This window comes from Pinus tabuliformis, chromosome 3_1 (genome assembly GCF_031772625.1).
Source record: "Pinus tabuliformis cultivar Carrire ecotype Pingquan chromosome 3_1, CPIR1, whole genome shotgun sequence".
Lineage (NCBI taxonomy): Eukaryota > Viridiplantae > Streptophyta > Pinopsida > Pinales > Pinaceae > Pinus > Pinus tabuliformis.
Window position 1 is genome coordinate 884,431,565 of NC_142301.1, and position 27,770 is coordinate 884,459,334.

The 27,770-nt window shown below is 40.7% G+C and overlaps 1 protein-coding gene across 1 annotated transcript; it reads left to right on the forward strand.

Moving 5' to 3' along the window:
* The first annotated feature begins 2,136 nt into the window (after positions 1–2,136).
* Positions 2,137–27,105, forward strand: LOC149190436 (uncharacterized). The gene is made up of 2 exons (XM_089410512.1): positions 2,137–2,430; positions 25,271–27,105. Exon 2 carries the CDS (start codon positions 26,218–26,220, stop codon positions 27,103–27,105), a length of 888 nt encoding a protein of 295 aa, XP_089266638.1. The 5' UTR covers positions 2,137–2,430; positions 25,271–26,217.
* Positions 27,106–27,770: the final 665 nt, after the last annotated feature.

Below are 27,770 nucleotides of genomic sequence, written 5' to 3' on the forward strand. Positions count from 1 at the left end.
GATGAAAGTATTGAAAGATATAAGGTGAGATGGGTAGAAAAAGGGTACTCTTAGTTTTAAGGTATTGAATTTCATGAGATTTTTTCACCAATTGTAACACTTATTTCTATTCGTATAATGTTAGCACTAAGTGCATTACTTATCCTTGAGTTAGAACAATTAGATGTTAAAATAATTTTTTGTCATGGAGATTTGGATGAGGAGATCTATATGGAACAACCAAAAGGTTTTATATAAGATCGTAACAAGAGTTTAGTTTGCAAGCTTAGGAAATCATTGTATGGCCTAAGACAATCACCCAGACAATGATACAAGAAGTTTTACTCCTTCATGGAGAGCCAAAACTTTACTAGAAGTGAATATGATCATTGTGCGTATTTTAAAGGTTTCAATGGTATATTCATTATCTTGGTTTTGTATGTTGACGATATGCTTATTGCAAGCAAAAGCTTGGAAGAGATCACAGGGGCTTCACTCAATGAACCTATTACACATCATGTGCATTCATGGCATATTAAACAATACCTTTAATTTGACTACATATTGGAAAATACCTCTAAAATTCACATCATTTAACCCCCTACCAATACGAACCCAATCCTTCTCAATTTAAAAAATCACGACTTTCACTAGATTGTGGGCATCCATTTTTTCATTAACATTTTTTATGCCCCTTTATATTTTTTCATTAACTTTGAGTTCCGGTTTTTATGCGTGCCAATATAAAAACCTTTTACCCCCTATATATCCCCCAATATATTATGTCATTTTTCCCTCAATATATATCCCCAATATGAATGCACGTGGTATGATATTACTCCCCCAGTGAAGCCTTCATGGAAGAGATCAACATGATAAAATCTCAACTTTCTATGACGTTTGATATAAAAGATCTTAGAGCTACAAAATAGATCTTGGCCATGGAGATACATAGAGATAGAAAAAATGGAAAGCTTTGGTTCTCACAATAGAAGTATGTGGAGAAAATACTTGTAAAGTTCTATATGAACAATGTGAAACATGTTAATGTTCCTTTAGCTTCCCATTTTAAGCTTTCTTTGGGTTTGAGTCCTAGAACTGATGAAGAAAAGAAGTATAAGTCTCGTGTACCATAAACAAATGCAATAAACAACTTAATATATGCAATGTTGTCTACAAGGCCTAACATTTCACATGGAGTTGGAGTTGTCAGTAGATTCACTGCAAATCTAGGAGAAGAACATTGGAAAGCAGTGAAATGGGTGCTTCAATATTTGAGAGGCACAAGTGACCATTGTATCATCTTTAATGGTTGTGGAGGTTCAATATGCGGATATGTTGATGTTGACTATGCTGGTGACTTGGACAAGAGGAGATCTACTACAAGATATGTATTTACTCTTGCAAGTGAAGCGATTAGTTGGATGTCAAACCTTCAAGAAACAATTGCTTTGTCCACTACTGAGGCAGAGTATATAGCGGCTTCAGATGCTTGTAAAGAGGCAATCTGTTTGAAAGGCCTACTTGATGAGCTTGGAGGGATGCAGGAGAAAGTGAATGTATTGTGTGAAAGTCAAAGTGTTATTAATTTGGCTACTAATCTGGCTTATCACAACAAGACTAAACATATTTATGTAAGATATCATTTTGTAAGACGTGTAATTGATGGCAACAAAGTAGCTCTCAAGAAGGTCCACACGCATGAGAATTGTGCAAACATGTTCATGAACCAATATTGGTAGAGAAGTTGCGGTGATGTTTGACTTCTATTGGCTTGTAGAAAAGATGATGAATGGGCATGTGCAAGAGATTAGGAAAATTGTTATCAAAATAGAGATTGTTAGTAATAACAACAATTAAAAGAACTTTTTGTAAATATAATTTTGCTATTTAAAAAATTGTGTAACCATTAAAAAAAATCATGTAACGATGTCTTCTTGCTATAATGATGTTGCCAAGCTTGTTGTATTATTGGAGAGTCATTAAAGGTATAGAATGAGACATTAGATAGCCCATTTCACTAATATCGTTCTTTAAAGGAACTTCTATTTTTAAGGTAAGTTAAAGAAAATAGTTAACCCTACCAACATACTAAATGTTTTCTTACAACAGAATAAATGTTCTCGTACCTTTTCCAAGAAAAGAACAAATACTTCGCAATATGCAATTTCAACTAACAAAACTGAGGAAAATAGAACTAAACGCAGAAGTATTTCCCAGCCAAGAAAACGGGTTGCTTATCCCCGCCGGGAAATGGATTAAACTTATTTTTAAAAACAAATATCTATGGGTGGAATAACACCGGCAATGAATCATCGCGCAATTGACGTATTTATACGGAGCGACGTCAAATCGTAGGAAAATACGTCTCAGACAGAGATTGCTGCCATTGATTTTCATATCGCGCTCTGCTTTCGGCTCTCACTGTGCTGCATTTCAATTCCACAACAGGTCAGCCTTCAATTCCATAACCGGTGAGCTTTCCTATTTCATTTTTCCAATTAATAGGTTAATTTTTCATTGCGTTCCTTGACAGACGAAAAATTACTGTAAAAATCCTTAAATTATTTTCCCGCAGAACTAAAATATGTTTGTATAGGTTTTACTAGCTGGTAGTCGTATCTAGATTTATACCCAAAAGTTTCATATGAACCCTGTTAGTTTGATAGTAGTCATTGAGAACTTAACCAATTGAGGTATATTGTATATAATTCTCCGTTTCAAACAAGGTTCTAACATATACAGTGCCTTGTGTCGATCGAAGTTTAATGTATGGCCTTATCTGTGTTGCTAAATTATAACATTATTCTAACAATATTTGCTTTCTGTTTACAAAACCCAGTCGTAAATATTCTGTAGAAATATAGATGTGGAGCTAATTATGATATAATTTAGAGAGTGATAAGAGGGCACAATCAACGTGGAAAGGCTATCATAGGACAATTGACTGTGAAGGATTGAGGTGTTCCGGAGGACTTGCACAAGGGTTCAGCAGATGTCTGGCGTCGCGATAGGTTCGATGATTATGTCGTTCCTGATAAATTGTCAATTGTTCGGTGGTCTTTGTGGAATTTGATAGCTTGGTTTAGTAGAAGAGGGAAGTTTACTGCTCAACGAATGGAATGATGTTTGTTGCCTGCCTTGGTCTGTGACAATCCACCCCTTAGGTATGCTTCCACTGCCTAATTGTTGTTCTATTCAGAATTGAATTTGGTCCAATTGCATCTATCCTCGTTAGCTGAAGGGAAGGAGAAAATGAACTTGTTTCCTAGTGATTGCAAGCGCAATCCCCAATGGGGGATGCAAGCTTATTTAATGGGTGATGCATACTTATTTGATTGAATTCAAGTGCCTTATAGAAGACCCAGTTCGGTCTTCTGGCGTGGAGTTGTATTGACAATTACAGATAAGGTCAACGATGTATCAGTTAACTTGATTCTAAAAACAACTAATGATGTGGAATCATAAGAGTGAAACGGGTGGTTGAATAGCATTAGCGAATGACTGAGGTGAAAGCATGGAACATTGTAGCACAAAAGTTATAAGAGAATAGTAATAGAATGGTCATATGATTATTGGTTATTATTTTTGAAAAATGCTACCTTATTTGTGTTCTTTTTCTATCTTCTCTCTTTCCATAAAATGCATATCTTGTGGGCATCTGCTTGACACTTCCCCTCATTCCAAGAATGGTACCCAAGATTAATCAGATTTTGCAGAAGCTTGAGTCTCTGTCAACACAGGGCTCAAGGATCTTAAAACAATATACTCATTAAGAGCTCAACATGTCACTTGTGGGAATTGAATCTGGCCGGGGAGGATAACTCTTCACCTCTCAAATTTCAATGTCCAGGCGAGACCCAATTGACAAAAAAAAACTACTTATACAAACATAAAATATGATATAACAAATGTGCAAAAGGGAAAAACTAAAGGCCTTCAGGTCATATTGTATGCAGAAATTCCACAAAATTCTGCAACTGCTTAATGAACAATTCTGAAAAACTAATTTCTATTCACGAGACAAAATTTCTCCACTAATTAGCAGCAGAATAGAACATAATTAAAAACGCAATTACACAAATATAAACACACTTGTTTTTCTAGGGAACCCAACTGGAAAACCCTCTGCTTGATTGAGAATTTTATTGATAGAAGAATGGGCAATAGATCTCCTACAAAACAATCTTGTTTGAATAGAAACCAATCTGGTTTTCTCTGGTTGTACTAAGCTGAAACACCTGCAAGACTCTGATCCTTGCTTCCCTATTTCCTTTCGCAAATCCCAAGGAAATTCTCCTATAAATTTGCGCACAAGCCTCTCTTGGTATGCTGATCCTCTCACAAGTTCACACACACAAACTTGTGCTTTGTATTGCTTCGTCTCCCCAATTCGTGCTCACAAAACAATGAATACAATTGTGCCTTTTGATCTCCTTATAAGCATTTCGAATTAGCTAATTCTGGCAAGTTCTAATTTTGGAACTCAAACTAGTGATTGATGAGTTAACTAACTCATGCAACTCGTCCCGACTCAAATTAGAAGTTTTGATTCACTTGTTTGTCTTTTCCCAAAAATAACTTGCACTAGAAGACAACAAACTGAGCCTTCTATTTCCATGCATAAGTCAAACTGCTTCACGGACTGTCCTAACTTATAGGACCTCGCCTAATTTTTAGGAAATTGTCCTAAATTTTAGGAAACTGTCCTAACTTTTAGGAACTCGTGCATGCTAAGGAAAAACTCCGTCTTGGTCTCTTTGATTGAGGCGCAAGTCAAAGAAGGACCTTTCTTGCTACTATTTTCAACACTCCCTCTTAGTGAGGAAGGTGCTTCTAGAAGAACCTCGTCCACCCGGATTTGTCTCCAACACTACCAAGTTCTTTGCCGCTGCAGCGAATCCCTCTAAACTAGAAGACTTCCCTGCTTTCTTTTGTAGAACCTAATCTGAAGACCTGTTCTTTCCCACCATGCTTTGCAAGTCCATCACTTCAGTCATAAGTGCCATGTACCCTGTGTACCTTTGTGGCTACTTCCTCTGGCTGGAAGTGATACTGGAAGATTCAACTCTCTTCTGATCTCCCTTAACCAAATCCTTTGCCCACTTGGCTCGAACTCTCCCTATACTAGGAGTCTCTGATTGAGTGGCTGCCTCCACTCGCCCTAGGCTATGCTCCTCATCATCCTGCTGGTCAGTTGTTAATTTTAGATAACTATGGTATGATCCATGCTTGCAACAATTACTTCAATGTCTTTTTATTAGCCCAATGATAATTTCCACTTATTTTCTAATAGCAATCACATTAACCATTAATCACATTGACAGTGATTATAGATAGAACATAAACAATAAATGCAGAAGACAAGCCAAGACAAGAGGACACAAGAATTTGGCTCAAGCCAGGGAAAAACCCCAAGATGGGGAAACCCTTGATCAATTCTTCTTATTATCTAATATCAAATGTTTAACAGAGAGAGAGAGTACAATAATGTACAATGATGATGAAGTTAAAGTCAATGTGACTTGATTTTCCAATTAGATGATCCAATACCACTTTCAAATTTGATCTGCTTGATGGAGGTCTGCAAATCTGAAAAGGCAACAGCAGTCAAACAACCCTAACCAGAAATCAACAGTGGTCAATGCAACAGTAAAACTTGTCCCTATTGAGCTTGATCAACCTTAGTCAAACTCGGTCTTCCTTGGTTGTCAAACAACAGCAAAAACAATCAACAAATCAGCAGTCAAACCCAGTCAAATCATGTAGTCAACCTGTGGTCAAAACAGTCCTGCAACTCTGCGGTCAACCCTGGTCAAACAACTCCTTTTGCCTCGGTTTCTGTTCCAGATAATGCGGCCTGCTTGGACAGACCTATTCCTGGTCAAAACGCAGTCAAACAGTCCCTAAAATGCCTCGGTCAACGCTGGTCAAAGTCTCCCCAAAACAGAAAGTCAATGCAGGTCAAATCAGCTCCAAAAATTCACGTGTGAAGGAAGAACAGGCTGTCTCAGACTTGTACAATCCAATTGATGAAGGAGAGAGAAGAATATGTTGTGTGATGAATGTGTCAAATGAGGATGAAGGTCTCTTCTATTTATATGCGTTGGAGGGGGATCAATTTGTCCAACTTGACCCCAAGTCGACCTTGACCAAATGCACATGTGTGTGTCTGTCTTCAAAAACATATTTCTCCTTATCCAAATTTAGTGATCCTTAGGTTGATATTGGTCCTCTCGAAAAGAGGAATTCAATCCAATAATTATCTTCTGCAAATGATCTGTCCAAAGTGGAATTTGGCCCTAGTTGGACAAATTGATCCCCCAACTAGTTTAGACTGAAACTGAGATATTGGTTGAGGCTCCATCTTGAGAGCTCTATCCTGCTCTCGTTCAACCACCACTTCTCTACTCTGAGCTCTCCTTGCGTTGCTGCTCAAGGCTACACCTGTTTCTACATGGAACCCGTAGAGATTCTTCTCCCTTACACCTATCTGCTTTTTACATCCAGAAGCTAAGTGCTGGAGGTAAGCCTTACCTCTATTGAAGATGACATCGTAACCCTTTTCCTCAAAGGTAGCTACCGAAACAAGATTCTGCTTTAATATTGGAAAATAGAGGACATCTCTAAGATGAAGAGGATTTCCTGATTCCCTCTAAAAACTGACAATACCAACTCCTCTAGCTGTACACTGACCATCATCTCCTAGCTCAATCTGAAACTGCATGACCTTCTCCTTTAGGTGGCTGAAATTCTTCTTGTTCCCGGTCATGTGGAAGGATGCTCTTTGAACAAATCTGGCAGGTACTTTGCCTCCTCTACTGCTGGTAACTGCAACTTCTGCTACTTCAGAATGCTTGCATCTCCAACCGTCAAATCTGCCACTATCAATCTCTCTTGGTTGCTCCAAGAAGACTGAACATAGGCTACTCAAACTGCCCACTATCTGCTCTCTTGCTCCTTCAAGATCGTCAGCTCTTAGGGACTTCCAAGCTGCCCACTAACAATGTCCTCTGCTGCTCCAAAGGATCACATTCTTAGGGTCTTTGTCAAACTGCCCTCTTATCACTGGTTTGCCCTCTTGCAACCCACTGAACTAGGGCACACGAATTTGCTTCCGAATAGCCCATTAGCTCCTCCAATGAGCACTGTACATGAGGTTTATTTATTTATTTATTGTCTAACTTTGCTCACTTACAGACCTCTTGCGGCACCAAGATGCTGTATTCAGGGCTTACACAATCAGCCCTCTAAACACCCTTTCAACCTTTCTGAAAGAATGCTTCTTAGGGCACAACAGAATCTTCCCACTAATAGCAACAAGTCTGCTTACTTGCTCACTGTACTAGGGCTTGTTACACTAGCCCTCTTTACTGATTTTTTGACTGCTTAAAAGCCAATCCTTAGGGCATCCAATCAACCCTCCATCAATCCTTTAACCCACTGTAAAGTGACTAAACTTTGGGCTCACATACACAACCCTCTTATCAGTGATAAATCTGCTACTTATCCACTGAACTAGGGCTATTGTCACTACTGTTCATACTCATCAAACAACCCTCATCATCTAGCATTCAATTAACATAAAAAGGCACTTTACTTATCTCACTGTCCTCAGCTGATATAACCACAGTTCTGAGCATACATGACTGTAATCCACATCCAAGTTACAGTTCAGACATGAGGAAGGTTCAGGCCTGTGGCCACCTCCAAATCTGTGGATAAACAATCACCCAACCTGTGTGCTAACTCCTCAACTAGCCTGTAATCTTTGCTTTGTCACGGAGAGAACTTCGACCCTTTCTTAGCCTCTACTTATAGCCCAGAACAAAGGTGACAACCTTCTTTTCTCTCATGCAAAAAACTCCGCGGCCTGATCACAAAACTGTCACACTTCAGACAACTATGTCCATAACATCTTCGCACATGTCTCCTAGAGTCAATCTTCCAGAACATAAGACAAAAACAGAACTAGAAAACTCGTCCTTATCTTCTTCTTGGCTTGGCTTTGCAAAACTGCTGCCCAAAAAAAAACTTCAGGACAGTCTTCTTCCAACTGCATTCTCCGTGTGCTGGTCTAGATTCTGTTCACTGCTCTGATACCATGTAGAAATTCCACAAAATTCTGCAACTGCTTAATGAACAATTATGAAAAACTAATTTCTATTCACAAGACACATAGTTTCTCCACTAATTTGCAGGGGAATAGAACAGAATTAAAAACACAATTACACAGATATAGACACACTTGTTTTTCTAGGGAACCCAACTGGGAAAATCCTCTATTTGATTGAGAATTTTATTGATAGAAGAGTGAGCAATAGATCTCTTACAAAACAATCTTGTTTCAATAGAAACCAATCTGGTTTTCTCTGCTTGTACTAAGCTGAAACACCTGCAAGACTCTGATCCCTGCTTCCATATTTCCTTGTGCAAATCCCAAGAAAATTCTCCTATAAATCGGCGCACAAGCCTCTCTTGGTACGCTGATCCTCTCACAAGCTCTCACACACAAACCTGTGCTCTCTATTGCTTTGTCTCACCAACTCGTGCCCACAAAACAATGAATACAATTGTGCCTTTCGATCTCCTTATAAGCACTTCGAATTAGCTAATTCTGGCAAGTTCTATTTTTGGAAATCAAACTAGTGAATGATGAGTTAACTAACTCATGCAACTCGTCCTGCCTCAAATTAGAAGTTTTGACTCACTCGTTTGTCTTTTCCCAAAAATAACTCGCACTAGAAGACAACAAACTGAGCCTTCTATTTCCACGCATAAGTCAAACTGCTTCATGAACTGTCCTAACTTATAGGAACTCGCCTTAAAACTAGTGATTGATGAGTTAACTACTAACTCATGCAACTCGTCCTGCCTCAAATTAGAAGTTTTGACTCACTCGTTTGTCTTTTCCCAAAAATAACTTGCACTAGAGGACAACAAACTGAGCCTTCTATTTCCACGCATAAGTCAAACTGCTTCATGAACTGTCCTAACTTATAGGAACTCGCCCTAATTTTTAGGAACTCGTCCTAACTTATAGGAACTCGTGCATGCTAAGGAAAAACTACTTCTTGGTCTCTTTTACTAAGGCACAAGTTAAAGAAGGGCCTTTCTCGCTACTATTTTCAACATTGTACCTTAATGAAGCAACCATGCGCATCTCTAAGAAGGAGAGCACTTTGAACTCTAAAATGCATAAACATATCCTTATGCAGATGCTCTCTAAAACAAAAAACAGACAATCAACTACAATTAATTGCTACTTCACACTACATTTTCTGTACAAAGAGTAACCACTCATTACAATGTTAAACCCCTTTCTAGTGGAAAGGACCAATGGAATCATTGCAACTTAAGAGGGCAGATTTCCAGTTGATCTTGCTCAAGAAAATGTATCTCTTTCCAGAATAGATGGTGAAGTGTCTCAACCTAGCCAGAATGCAGATATGTGTCATTTGTGAACCTTGACTGTGTTAGGCATTCCTTTTAGGGTAATGCCTGAAAGACTAGCTGCCACACAAAGCCTTGCACCCTGCAGGAGAGTTTGAATGGTTGCACTGCACGGAGATGATTCACATATTGTGCTTCCGCATTTGAGGGACTCCAACATTTGTTGAGCTTCTCTTGAAGAGAGATGCAATTATTGAGGTACTGATATATCCATATAGGTCTGTAGATCCATGTGGGTTTATCATATTTCCGCATCAAATCCTGCCAAGAAGGCCCCAGAGTGAACATATTGGGCTTGTATACGTCAACAGATGGAATCAACTGTTGAAATACCTTGAATAATAGGATGTTCTGATGGAATTAATGTGAATTCTCGTTACTATTCTAAGTTTTTCACAATCCAATGGTCTCATCTCAAAGGTCTCTCAAGGTGAAACCCCTTTCTTGGATAGTCTTTTAAGGAGGGAGGGATTTTTCCACATGAGCAAGAGTAAAATGTTGTTTTGTCCAAATCAAATGACGAGCTAAATCCTCTCCTAAGGCCACACCAATGCCAAGAGTGTATAATAGCAACTTCTTCCACCCTTTGTAGATACTTTGTAACGCAGGTGAGCCATCACTTCTAAAATCCTGCAGAGTAGTTATGACTTGACCGAGGGGAATGTAACCTCAAAGAATGTGTAATCTTCCCAGAAAAATTGGCTTCTGATCTTGTTTAGGTGGTGTTCTTGTGTCTAAGCAACTATTTCCAAGGTTTGTGATCAAAAGGACATCTCCATTTGGCCAATAGATCAACACCTTGGAGTTTGATATCAATAAGGCCCAACCTGGCTCCTTGTTTAGCAAGAGTACAAATCCTCCAGGTTACTAAAGGAAACGAATAGTCACTTCCAAGCTTGGACCACAAGAAGCTTTTAAGTATTTCTTCCAATTGACCAAATGTTTGTGACCAAAAAGAAATCTCCATTTAGCCATTAGAACAACACCTTGGAGTTTGATATTAATAAGACCCAATCTGGGTCCTTGTTTAGCAGGAGTACAAACCCTCTAGTTTACCAAAGGAAATGGATAGTCGCTTCCAAACTTGGACCACGAGAAGCCCCCAAGTATTTCTTCAAATTGACCAAAGATTTGTGACCAAAAAGACATTTCCATTTGGCCAATAGAACGACACTTTGGAGTTTGATATCAATAAGACCCAACCAAGCTCCTTGTTTAGCAAGAGTATAAACCCTCTAGGTTACTAAAGGAAATAAATAGTCACTTCCAAATTTGGACCTTCTAAGTATTTCTTCCAATTGACCAAATGTTTGTGACCAAAAAGACATCTCCATTTGGCTAATATGACCCAACCTGGTTCCTTGTTTAGCAAGAGTGCAAACCCTCTAGGTTACTAAAGGAAACGAATAGTCACTTCCAAACTTGGACCACGAGAGGCCTCTAAGTATTTCTTCCAATTGACCAAAGGTTTGTGACCAAAAAGACATCTCCATTTGGAATTTTGGCCAATAAATGAACACCTTGGAGTTTTGTTTAGATTGGCAACTAGGGCCAAACTCCATGTGGGTCACCTCATTTATGGCAGCTGATATTTTTCCTAGATTCCTCTTGTCGAGAGGTGTAGGATTGATCTAAAGATCATCCGATTCTGACAAGTATTTATGGAGATATGAATTTATTTCTAATTACTTGACAAATTGTCAAGGTCGGCCAGCAGTTAAGTGTGTGGCACACATGCCCAGCATTGCATATAAATAGAGGAGAGGTTGAGTCATTATCTCATCTCATCTCATCATCTCTTCTTCTCTCTCACTCTCCTTTCTTGTTTGGGTTAACAAAGGAGCAGCTAGGGAAGGAAGAAGGACGCGACCATAAGAGGAGGACGCAACAAAAGCAAGGGACTCAAGTCTGTTTAGGGTGCAGCCAGGGCAGTGCTGACCAGCGTGAAGCCTCCTTTGACTGTGGCCTTGTGTGGGGAGTCTCCCTCAAGCAAGTCGCAATTCAGATCCACTGTTTGGAGGGCTGAACTGACCACGAAGTGACCAGCGCAAATCTGGTTAGGGCTGACTGCAGGGTTGCTTGAACGTTGACCAGATTTGACCATGTTTCTTGAGCTGTTTCGGGCTGTCCTTCATCTCCGTTGAAGGTTGGGTTGTCTAAGGTTGATCCTAGCCTTTTTGTGAATCATTTGATTCACTTTGCAAGTGCTGGTTAGGGCATCTCTTTCTGCTGTCATAAAATTACAGATCTGATATATTGGACTATTTCTCTTTCTGCTGAACTATTGAAGATTAAAGAAGAATTGATCAAAGGGTTTCCCTGCATTGGGGTTTGTCCCTGGCTAGCCGCCACATCTGGTGTCTCTTGTCTTGGCTTGTTTTCTGTCGATTTTTTAATGTTCTATCTGCGTTTTACTTTATGTTTTTGTGATTGCTAAACAATGGCTAATAAGAAGAAAAGAAGTAAATTGCTCTAAGCATAGAACATACCATAATTTAACATGGTATCGGAGCTGAGGTGAAGACAAAGCCCAAGCAAGAGCAAGAGCAAGAGCAATCACCGAAGGCTGTTGAAGCAATCTTAAAGAAGTCATGGGGTCCTCAGCACACTTCCCTGCTGAAGACAAACTCCATGAGAAGTCTGACTATCATGGATGGAAGATGTTTCTCGATCTAACATTAGAAGAGCAGGAAGTGTTGGACCATGTGAGAGGCAGAATTGTTGAGCCTCCATCAAATGCATCCGCTGCTGCAAAGAACAAGTGGACCAAGGGAGAAGTCAAAGCAAGGAAGATCATTCGGGACTCTATCGACAAGCGCCTGGTGGCCTATGTTTCCGAGCTGACCACCTCCAAGGAAATCTACGATAGACTGGTGAGTTTATTTAAAGTTAATGATGCAAATCAAGTTTTGTTCCTTAGAAATAAGCTGAAGGAAATTAAGAAGGGCAAAGATGAGAGTATGCAAGCATATTTCTTAAGGATCACCGAGATCAAGAATGATCTCCTATCTATTGGGGAAGTAGTTCCTGACAGGGAAATGACACTCACAACTCTTGGAGGACTGCCACCTGAATGGTATATATTCAGGACTACTCTTCTCAACAATAATGTAATTCCTGGATTTGAGGAATTGATGGCAAGATGCATTCAAGAAGAAACAAGGATGGAAGAGCAAGAAATGCCCACACTTAAAGGCCATCCCTCTGCCTTTTCTTCTCATGCTAAAAGAAGAAACAATTCTGGGGCTAAATCCAAAGGAAAGGCTGGACCAAAAGGTGGAAGAAAAGGTCGATGTTACAATTGCAACAAAATGGGCCACTATGCGAGGGAGTGCCCTGATAAAAGGGACTCACACCATGACGATGATCAAAATCACTCTCAAGGCAATCAAAGGAATGGCAGGTCCAATGGCAGAGGTAAAAGAAATGCCAGAAATCAAGGAAGAGGACAACCCTTCAAGAAGGCAAGAAACTCTAGGTATGAATCTAACGTTGTTAACAATAAGCAAGATGAATATTATCTACCAGCTACCCTCTCTACCATTGCTCCCACGGACTCGCTGGAAAATTGGCTTATTGATAGTGGTGCCTCAAGGCACTTCACTGGTTACAAAGAAGCTCTCTAATCTGATAGAGAAGGAGACCAACTTGGAAATTGTTCTTGGGGACAACTCAAAATATCCCGTGAAAGGCGTAGGGAATGTCACTCTTCAATTGAATCAGGGAAATACAATTCATTTACAAGAAGTATTATATGTACCTGATCTCAAAAAGAACCTGGTGTCCATTTCGGCAATGGAAGACAAAGGCTACAAGGTGGCCTTCATTGATGGCAAGTTACGTGTATGGAAAAAGAACTTTAAAGATGCTTTCACTCTTGGGTTTCTAGTTGATTCATTATATCAGGTCGGAGGAAGTCTGCTGGGTGTCATGTCTTGTGACACATCTCTTCAGTCTGAACTATGGCATCGGAGGTTTGCTCACCTTCATTATAAATCTCTATCCGATGTGAGAAAAATGGTGATGGGGATGCTCGAGTTCAGATTAGAGCAAGAAGGTCTATGTCCAGGATGTGCTGAAGGAAGGATCAAAAGGGGACCATTCCCCTCAAGCCAAAGCAAGACCTCCAATATATTGCAGTTGGTTCACTCAGACATATCCGGTATGATGCCTGTGAACTCCTTGGGAGGATATTTATATTACCTCACTTTTACATATGATTATTCTTGCAAGACTTGGATATACTTCTTGAAAAAGAAGGATGAAGTGTTCTCCTGGTTTCGTCACTTCAAAGCCTTGATCGAGAATCAAATTGAAAAGAAGATCAAGATCTTAAGGACTGATAATGGGACTGAGTATGAATCCAATGAGTTTCATGACTTTTGCAAAGAGGCTGGCATTAAGAGGGAGACTACTACACCATATACTCCTGAGCAGAATGGTGTGGCGGAAAGGAAGAATCGTACGATTGTGGAAGCTGTCCGTGCTATGCTCCATGATCAAAGACTTCCGAAGTTTCTATGGGCCGAAGCTGCAAATACCGCCGTATATGTACAAAACCGATGCCCTCATCAAGCATTGGGTTCCAAGACTCCTGAAGAGATGTTCATTGGTAAGAAACCTGACGTATCTCATTTTAGAATTTTTGGAAGTCCTGTATATTTTCATGTGCCGAAGGAGAAAAGGAATAAATTGGGTGCATCTAGAAAGAAAGGAATCTTCGTGGGCTATAGCGAAAATACTAAGGGCTATAGAATCTATGTGGCTGGTCAAAGGGAAGTCGAGATTAGCCATGATGTCACCTTTGACGAAGATATGGCTCTTAGCAAAGTTGACAATCTTCCTACTCTAAGGGGATCTAAAGAAGCTGACACTAGGGAATCGAAGGAAAAGGAAGATGAGATGATGCCCGATGTGGAAGAACCTATGGATCCTATTGATCCCCCTCCGCAAGAGCCCTCCTCTTCTAGGAAGAGGTCTTCATGACTTAGGGGGGCACTTGATGATGTTGAAGGGCACATTGCACCCAGGGGAACCTTCCGGGAAAGTAAGAAGCCGACCAGGTATCAGGGATACTTGACCATCATGAGCACAATCATCCAAAATGAGCCTTCGTCATTCGCAGAAGCTGTCAAGCATCAAGTATGGAAGGATGCTATGACTGAGGAATATGAGTCCATCATGAAAAACGATGTCTGGGATATGGTCCCCAGATCCTAGGACAAAGCAGTTGTCACTTTGAAATGGCTTTACAAGATAAAGCATGTAGTTGATGGAAGTGCGGAAAAGTATAAGGCTCGTTTTGTCGCTCGTGGCTTCTCTCAGAAGGAAGGTATAGACTATGACAAGATATTTGCACCTGTTGCCTGATATGCCACCATCCGCTCAATCATAGCCCTTGCTGCTTCACAAGGATGGAACCTACATCAGATGGATGTCAAGACTGCGTTCTTGCATGGTTCGATCAAAGAGGAGGTCTATGTGGAGCAACCCGAAGGATTTGAGATTCATGATCGAGAATCTCATGTGTGCAAGTTGAAGAAGGCCCTCTATGGGCTGAAGCAAGCACCCCGAGCGTGGTATGAGAGGATCGATAGCTACTTGATGAAGTTGGGATTCACTAGGAGTGAAGCCGACCCTAACCTTTACTTTAAGGTTGAAGATGACAATCCTCTCATACTGGTGCTGTACGTTGACGACCTCTTTCTTAGAGGGGCAGACCCTCTCATTCACAAATGTAAGAGGGAGTTGGCTTTTGAGTTTGAGATGAAGGACCTAGGACTGATGCACTATTTCTTAGGACTAGAAGTCTGGCAGAAGCCAGGGGAGATTTTCCTATCTCAAGGAAAATATGTGGTGAAGATATTGGAGAGATTCGGTATGGTGAACTGCAAGCTCGTAACTACCCCGATGGAGCTTGACTTCAAGAAGTTAAGCGGTAGTGTTGCCGAACTTGTTTTACGAAATGCTATCGAGTATCGTCAACTCGTCGGAGCATTGATGTTCTTGGTGAACTCCCGTTCGGATATATGCTTTGCAGTCAACACGTTGAGTCAACATATGGTTGAGTCTCACCACACACATTGGATTGGTGCCAAGAATCTGTTGAGATATCTTTGTGGCACAATCACTCATGGGTTGAGATACAATACCGGAGATGTGAGACTACTTGGATATACCGATGTTGATTGGGCAGGCAGTGTGGTGGACCGAAAGAGCACTTTCGGGTGCTGTTTCTCTTTGGGATCTGCGTCGATATCCTGGATGAGCAGGAAGCAAAAGTCAGTGGCTTTGAGCATCGCCGAGGCAGAGTACATTGCTACTAGTATGGCCTCCTGTGAGTCGGTCTGATTGCGAAAGCTCTTCAGTGAGCTGTTTGGATTTACATTGGATACCACCATGATCCTGTGTGACAACCAGAGCGGGATTCGTTTATCAAAGAATCCCGTATTTCATGATCGCTCCAAGCATATCGATATCAGGTACCACTATATTCGGGATATGGTGCAGTGGGGAGCAATAAGGCTCCAACATATCGGTACAGATGAATAGGTCGCCGACATTTTGACGAAGCCCCTAGGAAAGGTCAAATTCTTGACTTTTCGAGAACGACTTGGTGTTGTTTATGATGTATTGAGCTCTGGGAGCTCCAAGGGGGCACGGGGTACTTCTTGGAGCGACATGCGACCACAGGGCGACTCACCATCCCCTGGTGGTGCACTATGTACAGGGTGAAAGGTTCAACCTTCCCCTGTGACACCCCGTGGTGACTGTAGGACAGGATGATTAGTTCTCCTGTGGGCCAGGATGATTAGTTCTCCGTGGCGACTGTGGAACAGGATGATTAGTTCTCTTGTGGGCTAGGATGATTAGTTCTCTGTGGCGACTGTGGAACAGGATTATTAGAATAATGCTATTTTAGTGTTTAATGCTCATTTGGATAAGATCGTCTATGATCTTATTAGCAGTTTCTTAGAAGAAACTTGCTGTTTCTATTTCTTAGTAGAAACTTGTTGTTTCTATTTCTTAGTAGAAACTTGCTGTTTCTATTTCTATAAATACATCTGTATTATTTATTGAGCTTCATTGCTCATTGTAATCAATTCAATTCATTCATTGATTATGGTATCAGAGTTAGGGTATTTCTTCGAAATAATTTTTCAATGTTTGAAAAATTTCTTGCTTCATTTCGAAATTACTCTCTAGTCTGAAATTTTTTTCTGGGCACTCCGCAAGCAGAGAACTGTTCTGACGCAGCTGAATTGCATCAACACGCTTCATAGGGTTTTTCGTTGAAAGAGGGGTTGCTGTTCGCGAGTGTTGAGAGCAGCCGAAAGAATGTGAATACGATTATGTTCATTAACACATAATCATTCCAGCCAGTAGCGGAACTTGGTCATTTTGTTTTTGGGCGTCACGCTTTACCTTATTTCACGTTTGACGTGTCGGCATCGGAAGTTCCCGACTTGGTTTCAGTCTCGGCAAGCTGGGCGTCTTGTCTGGCGTGCTCGGCATCGGTGGCTGCACACTTGGCCTCGGCGTTGATACGTTTGGCCTCAACCTCAGCGTCTTAAGCTTGAGACTCGTCGTCGATGTGCTGGGCCTCAATCTCCATGCGCTATGCATAGGCTTCCGCATGCACACGCACAACTTCGACATCTACGGGTTTGGCTTCAGCCTCAGCTGATTTGATTTCGAAATTAGCGCACTTGAGCTCGGCCATCAGCAGCATCGGCGGCTACACAGTGGTCAGCCTCAGCAAAATTGGCGGCGGCCTGCGTGACAGCGGCTTGGCCGAGGGGCGGGTGGTGAACCTCTTCCAAGGTTTGCAGATTCCCAACCAATAGCAGGCGGCCCATCTTTTGCTTCCCTGTCACGAATAGCACGGGGGACGTCGTTGTTCGATCCATCGAGCCCATAATCATTCAACGGTCTCGCTCGGTATTCTGTTTACGTATTGGTATTCCCGTGGCTTAACCACAGTTGGGGTTTCGTGAAATAAAAGCTCTGGTCAAATTTTTTTATCTCCGCCATTTCACAGCGTTTCAACATTATATAATCGAAAGGATCGACAGTCCCTCGTTCCTTCTTCTTTGACCGAGTGGATTCCATTTGAAGCTGCTGCAAAATCAGACGTCCTAGCTGCGATTGGAGAGTTATTCTCAAGGTTTAACGTAATTCCATCTGTGGATATAGAAATCTGCTGTTCCAAAATATAGAATTCGTGAGAATTTTTTTATCTCTGTCACAGACAAACAGAACCTATTTTACAATGGATGGATACTACTGAAAGTCTGTGGGGATTCTTGCCGGGTAAGTTATTTTGGTAAAAGATCGTGCTCTATATATTTACTTGAACCTGCTTCTTAGAACGATTTCTGGTTCTATTTTATATTGCACCAGCACCTGTCAGTTTTTTTTCTCCAGGATCAGCCGCCATTTGCATTTGAAATTCGTACTAGACTTCTTTATTGTTTTTTTTTGTCTTGGGAAACGTGCAGATGGCCTCGCTAACCAATCTGATGTTAGAAGGCAGTCAGCGCTTTAATGGCACCAATTATAACATCTGGAAACAGAAAATGTTGACCATTTTTTAATATAAGTGTCTTGACCAGCTCGTTTTGGGCAAAGAACTCCATCCTGGTATAGCTGGTGCCAATCAAGATAAATTTGATGATTGAAATCGAGAGGCTGTTATGCTTCTCAAACTCTCTGTGACTGATGATCAGTTACCACAGATTCCTTTCGGCAAGACAGCTGCCGAAATCTCGCAACATTTGAAGGAACTACACGAGACATCTGACAAGAGCAGAACTTTCTTTCTAAAGAATCAGTTGTTCTCCATCATGATGGACGAACATATGTCTTTACAGGAACATCTTAGCAAGATTAAAGACATTCGAGATCAACTCGAAGCCATTGGTCGGACCATGGAGGAAGAAGATATGGTAGTCATCACTCTGAAAAGTCTACCGAAACCTTATGAGCACTTCACAGAAACACTCAACATTACCTCCACTAATGTTGATCTGAAGTTTCCGGAGTTATGCACCAAACTCATGCAGCAGGATTGTTGGAAACAACAGTTTGGTAGTGGTGCTTCATCAGCCTCCTCAGAAAATGCTTTTGCTGCAAAATATCAGTCCTCTCCGTCCTTTCAGCAGAAAGGCTCTTCTTAGCCTTCTGATCCTGCTAGGAAGAAAAATGTGCAGTGTAATTACTGTCACAAGTTCGGCCACATGAAGAAAGATTGCCGACAGAGGATTGCTTTTGAATAGAAGAAACAGGGAGGGTCTCATCAGATAGCAAATGTTGCAGAACATTTCGAGCAGACAGAATCGCCTTCTATGCCTTTATGGTTAAGAAGTCCTTAGATCATGTCTCGTCTTTTGCCTGGTACATTGACTCTGGTGCATCACGTCATTTCTCTCATAGGCGTGACTAGTTCATTGACTTCTCGTCTTTTAGTGATTCCATGGTATTCGGTGGAGGTGAGGAGTACACAGTGGTTGGCAGAGGTACAATTCAGATCCAGTCTGGTGGGCGCACACTCATCTTCCTGAATGTGTACTATGTCCTTGGTATGGAAATTAATCTGCTGTCTGTCAGCCAGATTATGAGGAACTCTCCCCAGCTCGATGTAGTGTTCAGTGCACACAAATGTTCCATTATTGACAGGGAAACTCGTCTTAAGGTTGCTGTTGGCCTAGAAGACCATGGCCTATACAGGCTTCTTGACACTGGTGATTCTCCAGAAGTGGCTCTAGCAGCCCGTTGTTTCTCCCATCAGCACTCTGTGGCATCAAAGATATGGGCATCTAAACATTCAGTATCTCTCTCAGCTATCTCGGGAAGGACTTGTGTTAGGGTTACATGATATTCAGACTCAGCAGTTGGGAGTGTGTGGTGCCTGTCAAGCTGGCAAGCAACATCGGTCTTCATTCAAGGATGGAGAATCTTGGCGCGCATCTAAGGTACTCCAGTTAATTCATGCTGATATTTGTGGTCCTATGAATACATCTTCTATTACTGGTTGCAAATATTTTTTGCTTATTGTAGATGATTTCAATAGAAAGATGTGGGTGTACTTTCTAAAAAATAAATCTGATGTATTTAGTATCTTTCAGAAGTTTAAGTCCTTAGTTGAAAAAGAGTCTGGCTGTAATATCATAACTCTTAGGACAGATAATGGGGGGGAATTTTGTTCTTCTGCTTTCTCCAACTTCTGTGATACTCATGGCATCAAACGCCAGTTAACTACACCCTACACTCCTCAGCAGAACAGTGTTGTCGAATGTCGCAACCGTATGGTTGTTGAAATGGCTCGTTCCATGTTACAACACAGGAGTGTTCCGAACAAATTTTGGGCTGAAGCAGTGTTTACTGCTGTCTATCTTCTTAACTGATCACCTATTCAGGCTGTTAAGGGGAAGACTCCAGAAGAGGTTTGGTCTGGCCGTAAGCCTAAGATCAGTCACCTCAAAATGTTTGGCTCGATTGCATATGTTTGGATTCCAGCTGCTAAGCGCTCTAAGTTGGATTCCAAAAGCAAGAAACTCATGATGACAGGGTACAGTGATCACCACAAGGCCTATAGGCTGATAAATATAGACACTGGTCGTCTTAGCTTCAGTCGGGACGTAGTATTTGATGAAGACAGAGGGTTCTTTTAGTCTCCTTCTTCTGAGCAGTGTTCTGAGGATCCGCCTCACAATGTTCTTCTTCCGTTAGGTCCACCTGATGGGAGGGATAATGCAGCATCAGTATTTGATGATGCACTACCTGACCTTCCTCTAGAAAATAATCCTCCTATTGCTGTTCTTGTTGTTTCTGAGCCTCCTCCAGCTACTCCTGATATTGGTACTTCTACTCTTCGGCCTAAATGGTGGGCTAAAACTATTGGTGATCTCAGGGATAATGAGCTCCTTGAAGGTAGAACTTCCAGAAATAAGAGCAAACAACAACCTACCGTAAATTTTGCCTTTATGGCTAACTTACACACTGTTTTTGAGCCTCAAACCTATTCAGAGGCTAAGGGTATACCTGAGTGGGAACAGGCTATGGAAGTTGAATTCCAGAGTCTTCAGAAGAATCACACTTGGACTCTTTCTGATCTTCCTATAGGGAAGAAGCCCATTAGCTGCAAATGGGTGTATAAAGTGAAATACAAAGCTGACAGAACCCTAGACAAGTATAAAGCTCGCTTTGTTGCTCGAGGGTTCTCACAGAGGGAAGGCATCGACTATGAGGATACCTTTGCTCCTACGGCCAAGATGAGTACCATATGGCTTGTCCTTGCCTTAGCAGCTCAGTTCAATTGGAAAGTCCATCAGATGGATGTAAAGAGTGCTTTTCTGAATGGTGACTTACAGGAAGAAGTCTACATGACGCAGCCTCCAGGATTCAAGGTTGCCGGTCAAGAATAGAAAGTCTGTAGATTAGTCAAAGCACTCTATGGTCTGAAACAAGCTCCTCGGGCTTGGTACATGAAAATTGATCAGTACCTAACAGATCATGGCTTTCAGCGGAGTCCATCTGATGCAAACCTGTATATCAAGCATACTGGTGATGATATTCTGTTTGTGGTTGTCTATGTGGATGACCTTATCATTACTGGCAGTTCAGCACATTTGATCCATGGGATCAAACAAGATTTGTGCAGCACTTTTGATATGACAGATTTGGGACTTCTTCATTACTGTTTGGGGGTTGAAGTCTGGCAGACTGAGAACAACATCTTTCTCTCTCAGTCCAAGTATGCCAGAAATCTTGTGGACAGGTTCAGAATGCAGGATTGCAAACCTGCCACGACTCCTATGGAACCAGGGCTCAAACTTTCAGCTCAGTCATCCTCACCACTTGTGGATGAAACTTTATTCAGGCAATTAGTGGGCAGCCTCATCTACCTTACTGCCACTAGACCTGACATCAGTTTTGCAGTGAGCTACATTTCACGCTTCATGTCAGCTCCTAAGGCTAATCATTGGATAGCAGCGAAGCGTGTGCTGCGTTATGTGCGTGGCACTCCTGATTATGGACTTCTGTACACTTGGAGTTCCGATCCTACACTCAGTGGTTACACAGATTCTGACTGGGCCAGTTCAGTTGATGACCGTAAATCTACAGTTGGGTATGTGTTTAGTCTGGGATCCGGTGCTGTCACCTGGACTAGTAAGAAGCAGTAGGCAGTGGCTCTCTCCTCGACAGAAGTAGAGTATCGGGGAGCAGTTAAGGCATCTTGTGAGGTAGTTTGGTTTCGACGTATGCTTGCGGATATGCATGTTTCCCAGGTGGTTCCTACTCCCTTGTTCTGTGATAATCAGGGAGTGCTCAAACTTGCAAAGAATCCAGTGTTCCATGAATGAACAAAGCATGTGGAAACCCATTGTCACTACATTTGACAGCTTGTTGAAGACGGATCCGTTTAGTCGCTGTATGTTCCCACAACGGAGTAGCTAGCAGACATCTTCACCAAGCCCCTTGGTCCTGATAAGTTCGTAAAATTCAGAGGGTCTATAGGTGTTGTAAATAGATTGAGCATTAAGGGAGGGTATTAGAATAATGCTATTTTAGTGTTTAATGCTCATTCGGATAAGATCGTCTATGATCTTATTAGCAGTTTCTTAGAAGAAACTTGCTGTTTCTATTTCTGTAAATACATCTGTATTATTTATTAAGCTTCATTGCTCATTGTGAATCAATTCAATTCATTCATTAATTAAAGATGATTAGTTCTCTTGTGGGCCAGGATGATTAGTTCTCCTGTGGCGACTGTTGGACTGGATGATTCGTTCTCTTGTGGACAGGATGATTAGTTCTCCTGTCGAGGCATCCTACCCATGCAGTCTAGGACTCATGGGAAGTACCTCTCATTTGATCAATGAGTAGGGAAATGGGGTTAGGGACCATTAGTAGTACTATCGATGGACGCATCATTGTATCTACTGTACTCCCTATGCTAGGATGACCTCCATTGATCTAGGATCAATGATACTAATCTGGGATCAGTGAGAGTGGTATGACACACTCTGAGACTGACTTCGGGTTAGTGGAGGATGGTATGATACATCCTCGATCATTTCTTCTTCTTCATAGTTCGAGCAGAGCAAAGCAGGGCCAAGCAGTGCAGGGCAGTGCATTTGATGGCTGGGATAGTAGCGATGGTCAGACGGATTGCAGATGGAGTTCTCCCTAGTTGAGAGGGAGTGTTAAAATTGGCAACTAGGGCCAAACTCCATGTGGGTCACCTCATTTATGGCAGTTGATATTTTTCCTAGATTCCTCTTGTCGAGAGGTGTAGGATTGATCTAAAAATCACCCGATTCTGACAAGTATTTATGGAGATATGAATTTATTTCTAATTACTTGACAAATTGTCAAGGTCGGCCAGCAGTTAAGTGTGTGGCACACATGCCCAGCGTTGCATATAAATAGAGGAGAGGTTGAGTCATTATCTAATCTCATCTCATCATCTCTTCTTCTCTCTCACTCTCCTTTCTTGTTTGGGTTAACAAAGGAATAGCTAGGGAAGGAAGAAGGACGCAGCAAAAGGAAGGGACAGGTCTGTTTAGGGTGCAGCCAGGGCAGTCTTGACCAGCGTGAAGCCTCCTTTGACTGCGGCCTTGTGTGGGGAGTCTCCCTCAAGCAAGCCGCAATTCAGATCCGCTGTTTGGAGGGCTGAACTGACCATGAAGTGACCAACGCAAATCTGGTTAGGGCTGACCGCAGGGCTGCCTGAACGTTGACCAGATTTGACCATGTTTCTTGAGCTGTTTCGGGCTGTCCTTCATCTCCGTTGAAGGCTGGGTTGTCTAAGGTTGATCCTAGACTATTTGTGAATCATTTGATTCACTTTGCAAGTGCTGGTTAGGGCATCTCTTACTGCTGTCATAAAATTACAGATCTGATATATTGTACTATTTCTCTCTCTGCTGAACTATTGAAGATTAAAGAAGAATTGATCAAAGGGTTTCCCTGCATTGGGGTTTGTCCCTGGCTAGCCGCCACATTTGGTGTCTCTTGTCTTGGCTTGATTTCTGTTGATCTTTTAATGTTCTATCTGCATTTTACTTTATGTTTATGTGATTGCTAAACAGTGGCTAATAAGAAGAAAGGAAGTAAACTGCTCTAAGCATAGAACATACCATAATTTAACAAGTTTTATATTAATGAGATACAACCTGACTCCTTGTTTAGCAAGAGTACAAACCCTCTAGGTTACTAAAGGAAACGGATGGTCACTTCCAAACTTGGACCATGAGAAGCTCCTAAGTATTTCTTCCAATTGACCGAAGTGAGAAGTTGAAGAAAACCAACAAGAGACATAACAACAAGCATGAAGAGCCTGGAGAATTTTTCCAATATCCACAAGTTTGCCAGCTAGATGAAGGTATCTTGTGTTGAAGTACCTGTAATCTCCATTTTCGTATCGATAGAGAGAAAAGTTGCCCTTGAAGGGTACTTAGAGGTAACACACGATGCTAGCATCCCTCAGGTAACACACGATGTCACCATCCCTAAGGTGATGCCAAGGGTGCCTCAATTATGCTGGTCTATTTCAGTGAGAATCAACCAAAACTTGGACTTGGAATCACTTACTACCGTCCCAAGTGCAGTGCAAAATATTTCCAAAGGATCCAATGCTCCATCAACTAAATCCTACGAAAGCTCAATGGAAAGGAGAGAATCATTGGCAAAGTGATTAGTGTTCACTTCACTCTCCTGGAATAGGAATCCCCTGATCCTACCTCGAGCTCTAGCAACATCAAACAATTAACCAGGGTATCGCAATTGATACATATAAATAAGGAGCTAGGGGGCATCCTTGTCTGATGGATTTATTCAGAGTAATTCTATCTGATAAAGTACCATTGATAGAGACAAAGGCCGAAGAACCATTAGAGAACAGTGTTTTCAACTTTTCACCGTAGAAACAAACTGTTGACCAAAACTTAGCCCTGAAAACATGTTTGTGATGAAAGACCAGTGGACCCTGCCATAAGCCTAATAAAAATCAATTTTAAGTAAGATGATCTGCTGATCAGTCTCCTTTCCACACTCACGCACGTTGTCAGGACCATACCAAGAATGAATATGCCCCAACTAAATCCTGATTATGCAGGACAAGCAATCTGTGCTGCTATCTTCTCGATTCTAAAAGCAAGAACCTTGGCAGGACATGTTAATCTATGTGATTGTCTGCCATGCACTATTTGTATCCCTGATGGAATAATGCATGATGAAGGATTGTTTGGACGGTCTTTTAAAAGGATCTGGAAGGTAATTGGCCAAGACATGTTGTCTATGACACAGGAGAATTTCTGTACAGGAAGAATGAGTGAACTTCAAATAATGATCATATTATTGTATATAGTTTAGAATAATAATAATAATGTCATGGCCAAGCCAAACACCAAATTGGTGTATGAGAGCCCCTTGTTTGTGGGTCAGGGGACTCTGTATAAGACCCTCTTGGGTATGTTAAATATATTTAACATAAATATATTTATGTTAAATAAGTCATATTTTTTTAAGTGACTAATATAATAAAAATCAGTTGTCTCTTGCTGATTCATTTACTATGAGACTCTTGGTGTTTCACTTATTTGACTTATGATGTATAAAGGAGCATTGAAGTTATGAACATAGTAGAATAATACATTCAAGCTTTGGCTCTTTTCTCAGCAATATCATTCTACGTGCATGTGAATTTCTTTAAGTTATTGTCTTATAAAGTTGTTTTGTCAAAGGAAAAATTGTTTAGATATCAGTGTGAATAATATCTTATATTGGTGTAATGCAAATCACAATCGTTTCTTTATATTGTTTGGTGATCAAGGACAACAAGGCGTTTTACTGTGCCAGTGGCTGTTGAAACTTGACATTACTGCATATTCCTTATCATTAATGAGGACATCTTCATAGCCATTTTGCCAAAGGAAATGTTCAGGAAACTTCAAGGTCGAAAGATAACCTACAGAGTCAATGAGGTCATTGTCTATGAAGCTTGCTCACCATCAAAGCATTTACAGAGGGAACTTTAGAACTTTAGTACAAGTTTATGATTTCATGACCCAGGTTATTGATATAGTTCAGAAGTTCAAAAGGGGTTTTGATACTAATAATGAGAAAGAATTGTTACATCTTGTATAGAAGCAGACTACTGAAGAAGTGAAACTAACACAATTATTTGACATGGATATCAAAAAGCTAGGATCATGTGGAATGGAGCCATTATAAAATGGAATGGTTGATTCTAGAATGCTAGGATTATGTAGTTATATACCCTGTTAATAAAATTACTATTGAACCTGAAAATTTGCAAATGACATGTGAGTAATTACAACGACAATTCAAAAATCTGTTGTCAGCATTTACTTTATATACTCAGAAATTGACAAATGATATGGATATCAAAAGCTTCATTGGGAAGCCATCCACAGCCATAAAGAATGCTTAATCGTATCATTCACTTGAGACATCAGTAAGGGAACAGCTGAATGGAAGGAATTGCAGATTGAGATTCCTCATCGCTCAAGAGTTTAGGCAATGTACTATCATATCTAAGTTTGTGTTCCAACAACATTAGGGCACTGAAAGAGGTTGCTTAAGGTTTGAAAAACAGGGTTCAGGTACTATAGAAATGATACATCAAACAAGTTGTTCAGGACGAGTCTAGCACTGAAATCAGGAAAAGACAAAAATGGTTGATTTGGACTCTTCTAATGTGAAAGTTAATAGAACTATGTAGAATTTGAAATTGCATGAAGGGAGGTGCTTGTTATTATGTCATATTTCATGGGGAGGAAGGAAAGAACAAAGGATGTTATTGTGCCTCTAAACTCTTTGAGCAAGCATTCAAGGGAACTTAAATCTCATGAACAGGAAATGGCCGAGCTTGTGTGCAAGACACAGTTATCTTCATGGACAGCACATAAATTAAAGCAAGAGTGGTGCTCTGAGTTGGATAGTTCTAGTGATTTTGATTCAGTGCGTGGTAGTTGGAGAGATGAAGATAGTGCTCCTGACATTTCTGGGGAGAGCAGGTTATTGTCTCCTGTTAACACTCATAGAATTGAGATTTTACAAAATAGTATTTTGGGGAAAGAATTTCAGAATGTACATTCTGATGCTGGAGAATCTCTCAGCTCTTCTGTAGAAACAGTTAGAGAAGACACTAATGATTCCTCAGTGTTTGAAGGCAACACTTTGGCAGATGAAGAAACACACTTGGATTTGCAGAACCGATATGTTGAAGCTTTTTACCATGAATCTCAGGACATAGAGAGAGGTTTCCTTCCATTGCATGGATGGAGAAAAGCCCAGTATATTACCTACGAAAGGGAGTACACTGGTCTATTAGAGACTGAAGGGCAGGAGGTTGAACCAAAGCATCCTTTGACATTTGATGAATCTTCAACAAAGGACACTGTTTCTAAGAGAAGTTCAGCATTGGGTGCTTCAGCTGCTTTAAATACTATAGATTTGCATACTACAGAAAGCAGAACTATATGTAAGCCACCAATAGTGGAAAGAAATGGTGTTACTGTTCACTTGGGAATTTCCAGCTCAGCATCAACGGTTTCTAAAGACACATGCCTGACTTCAGAGGTCAACAGTGTTTTAAATAGAGGACGGAAGAATCCGGGACTAAAGGAGGTAACACTTACGTAGATGGACTGTTCTTTAATCATAAGATAGATGCACTAATTAGTTTATGCTTTGGAAATTGGAGCAGTGCCAATTCTGATGGCTTGCAATTTATGATCAAGTCTCTTCTGCAGTTCTGTTGACACATTTTTAAATCATGCATATTGTTGTTTTTTTCATGGTGATTTAGGTCTATGCTATGGTGTCCAAATAACTTGTCACCCTGACTAAGTGCAGTGTTTATTGATTTCTAGGGAACTGCTTTTTATGATATGAATCATGGTTCTTACACATGGTGTCTAATATTAAAATACGGAATATTTATTTTTATCTAAAAATATGAGGAAGTGGTTTTTGAAGAGACATCATTTTTTTTTATTGCTATATATATATATATATTGGGGAAACAATTTTATGTTCTTGATCAGATACCTGCTGATTAACAAAGCTGGAATATATAATTATACTTGAAACTAATGTTGCAAACATCCTGTTGGCGAATATGTCACCGAGGTTCTGGAAAGAAACTTATTAGCAACATTCTGGAAAAATATTGAAAATATTGGAAAATATTGAAAAACTTAAAAAAAATACAATAATATTCATTTGTTTTCCATTTTTCAAATATCTAAAGCAACAACAACATCAAATAGACACATCGCCACATAAATATGAAAGGAAAACTGACA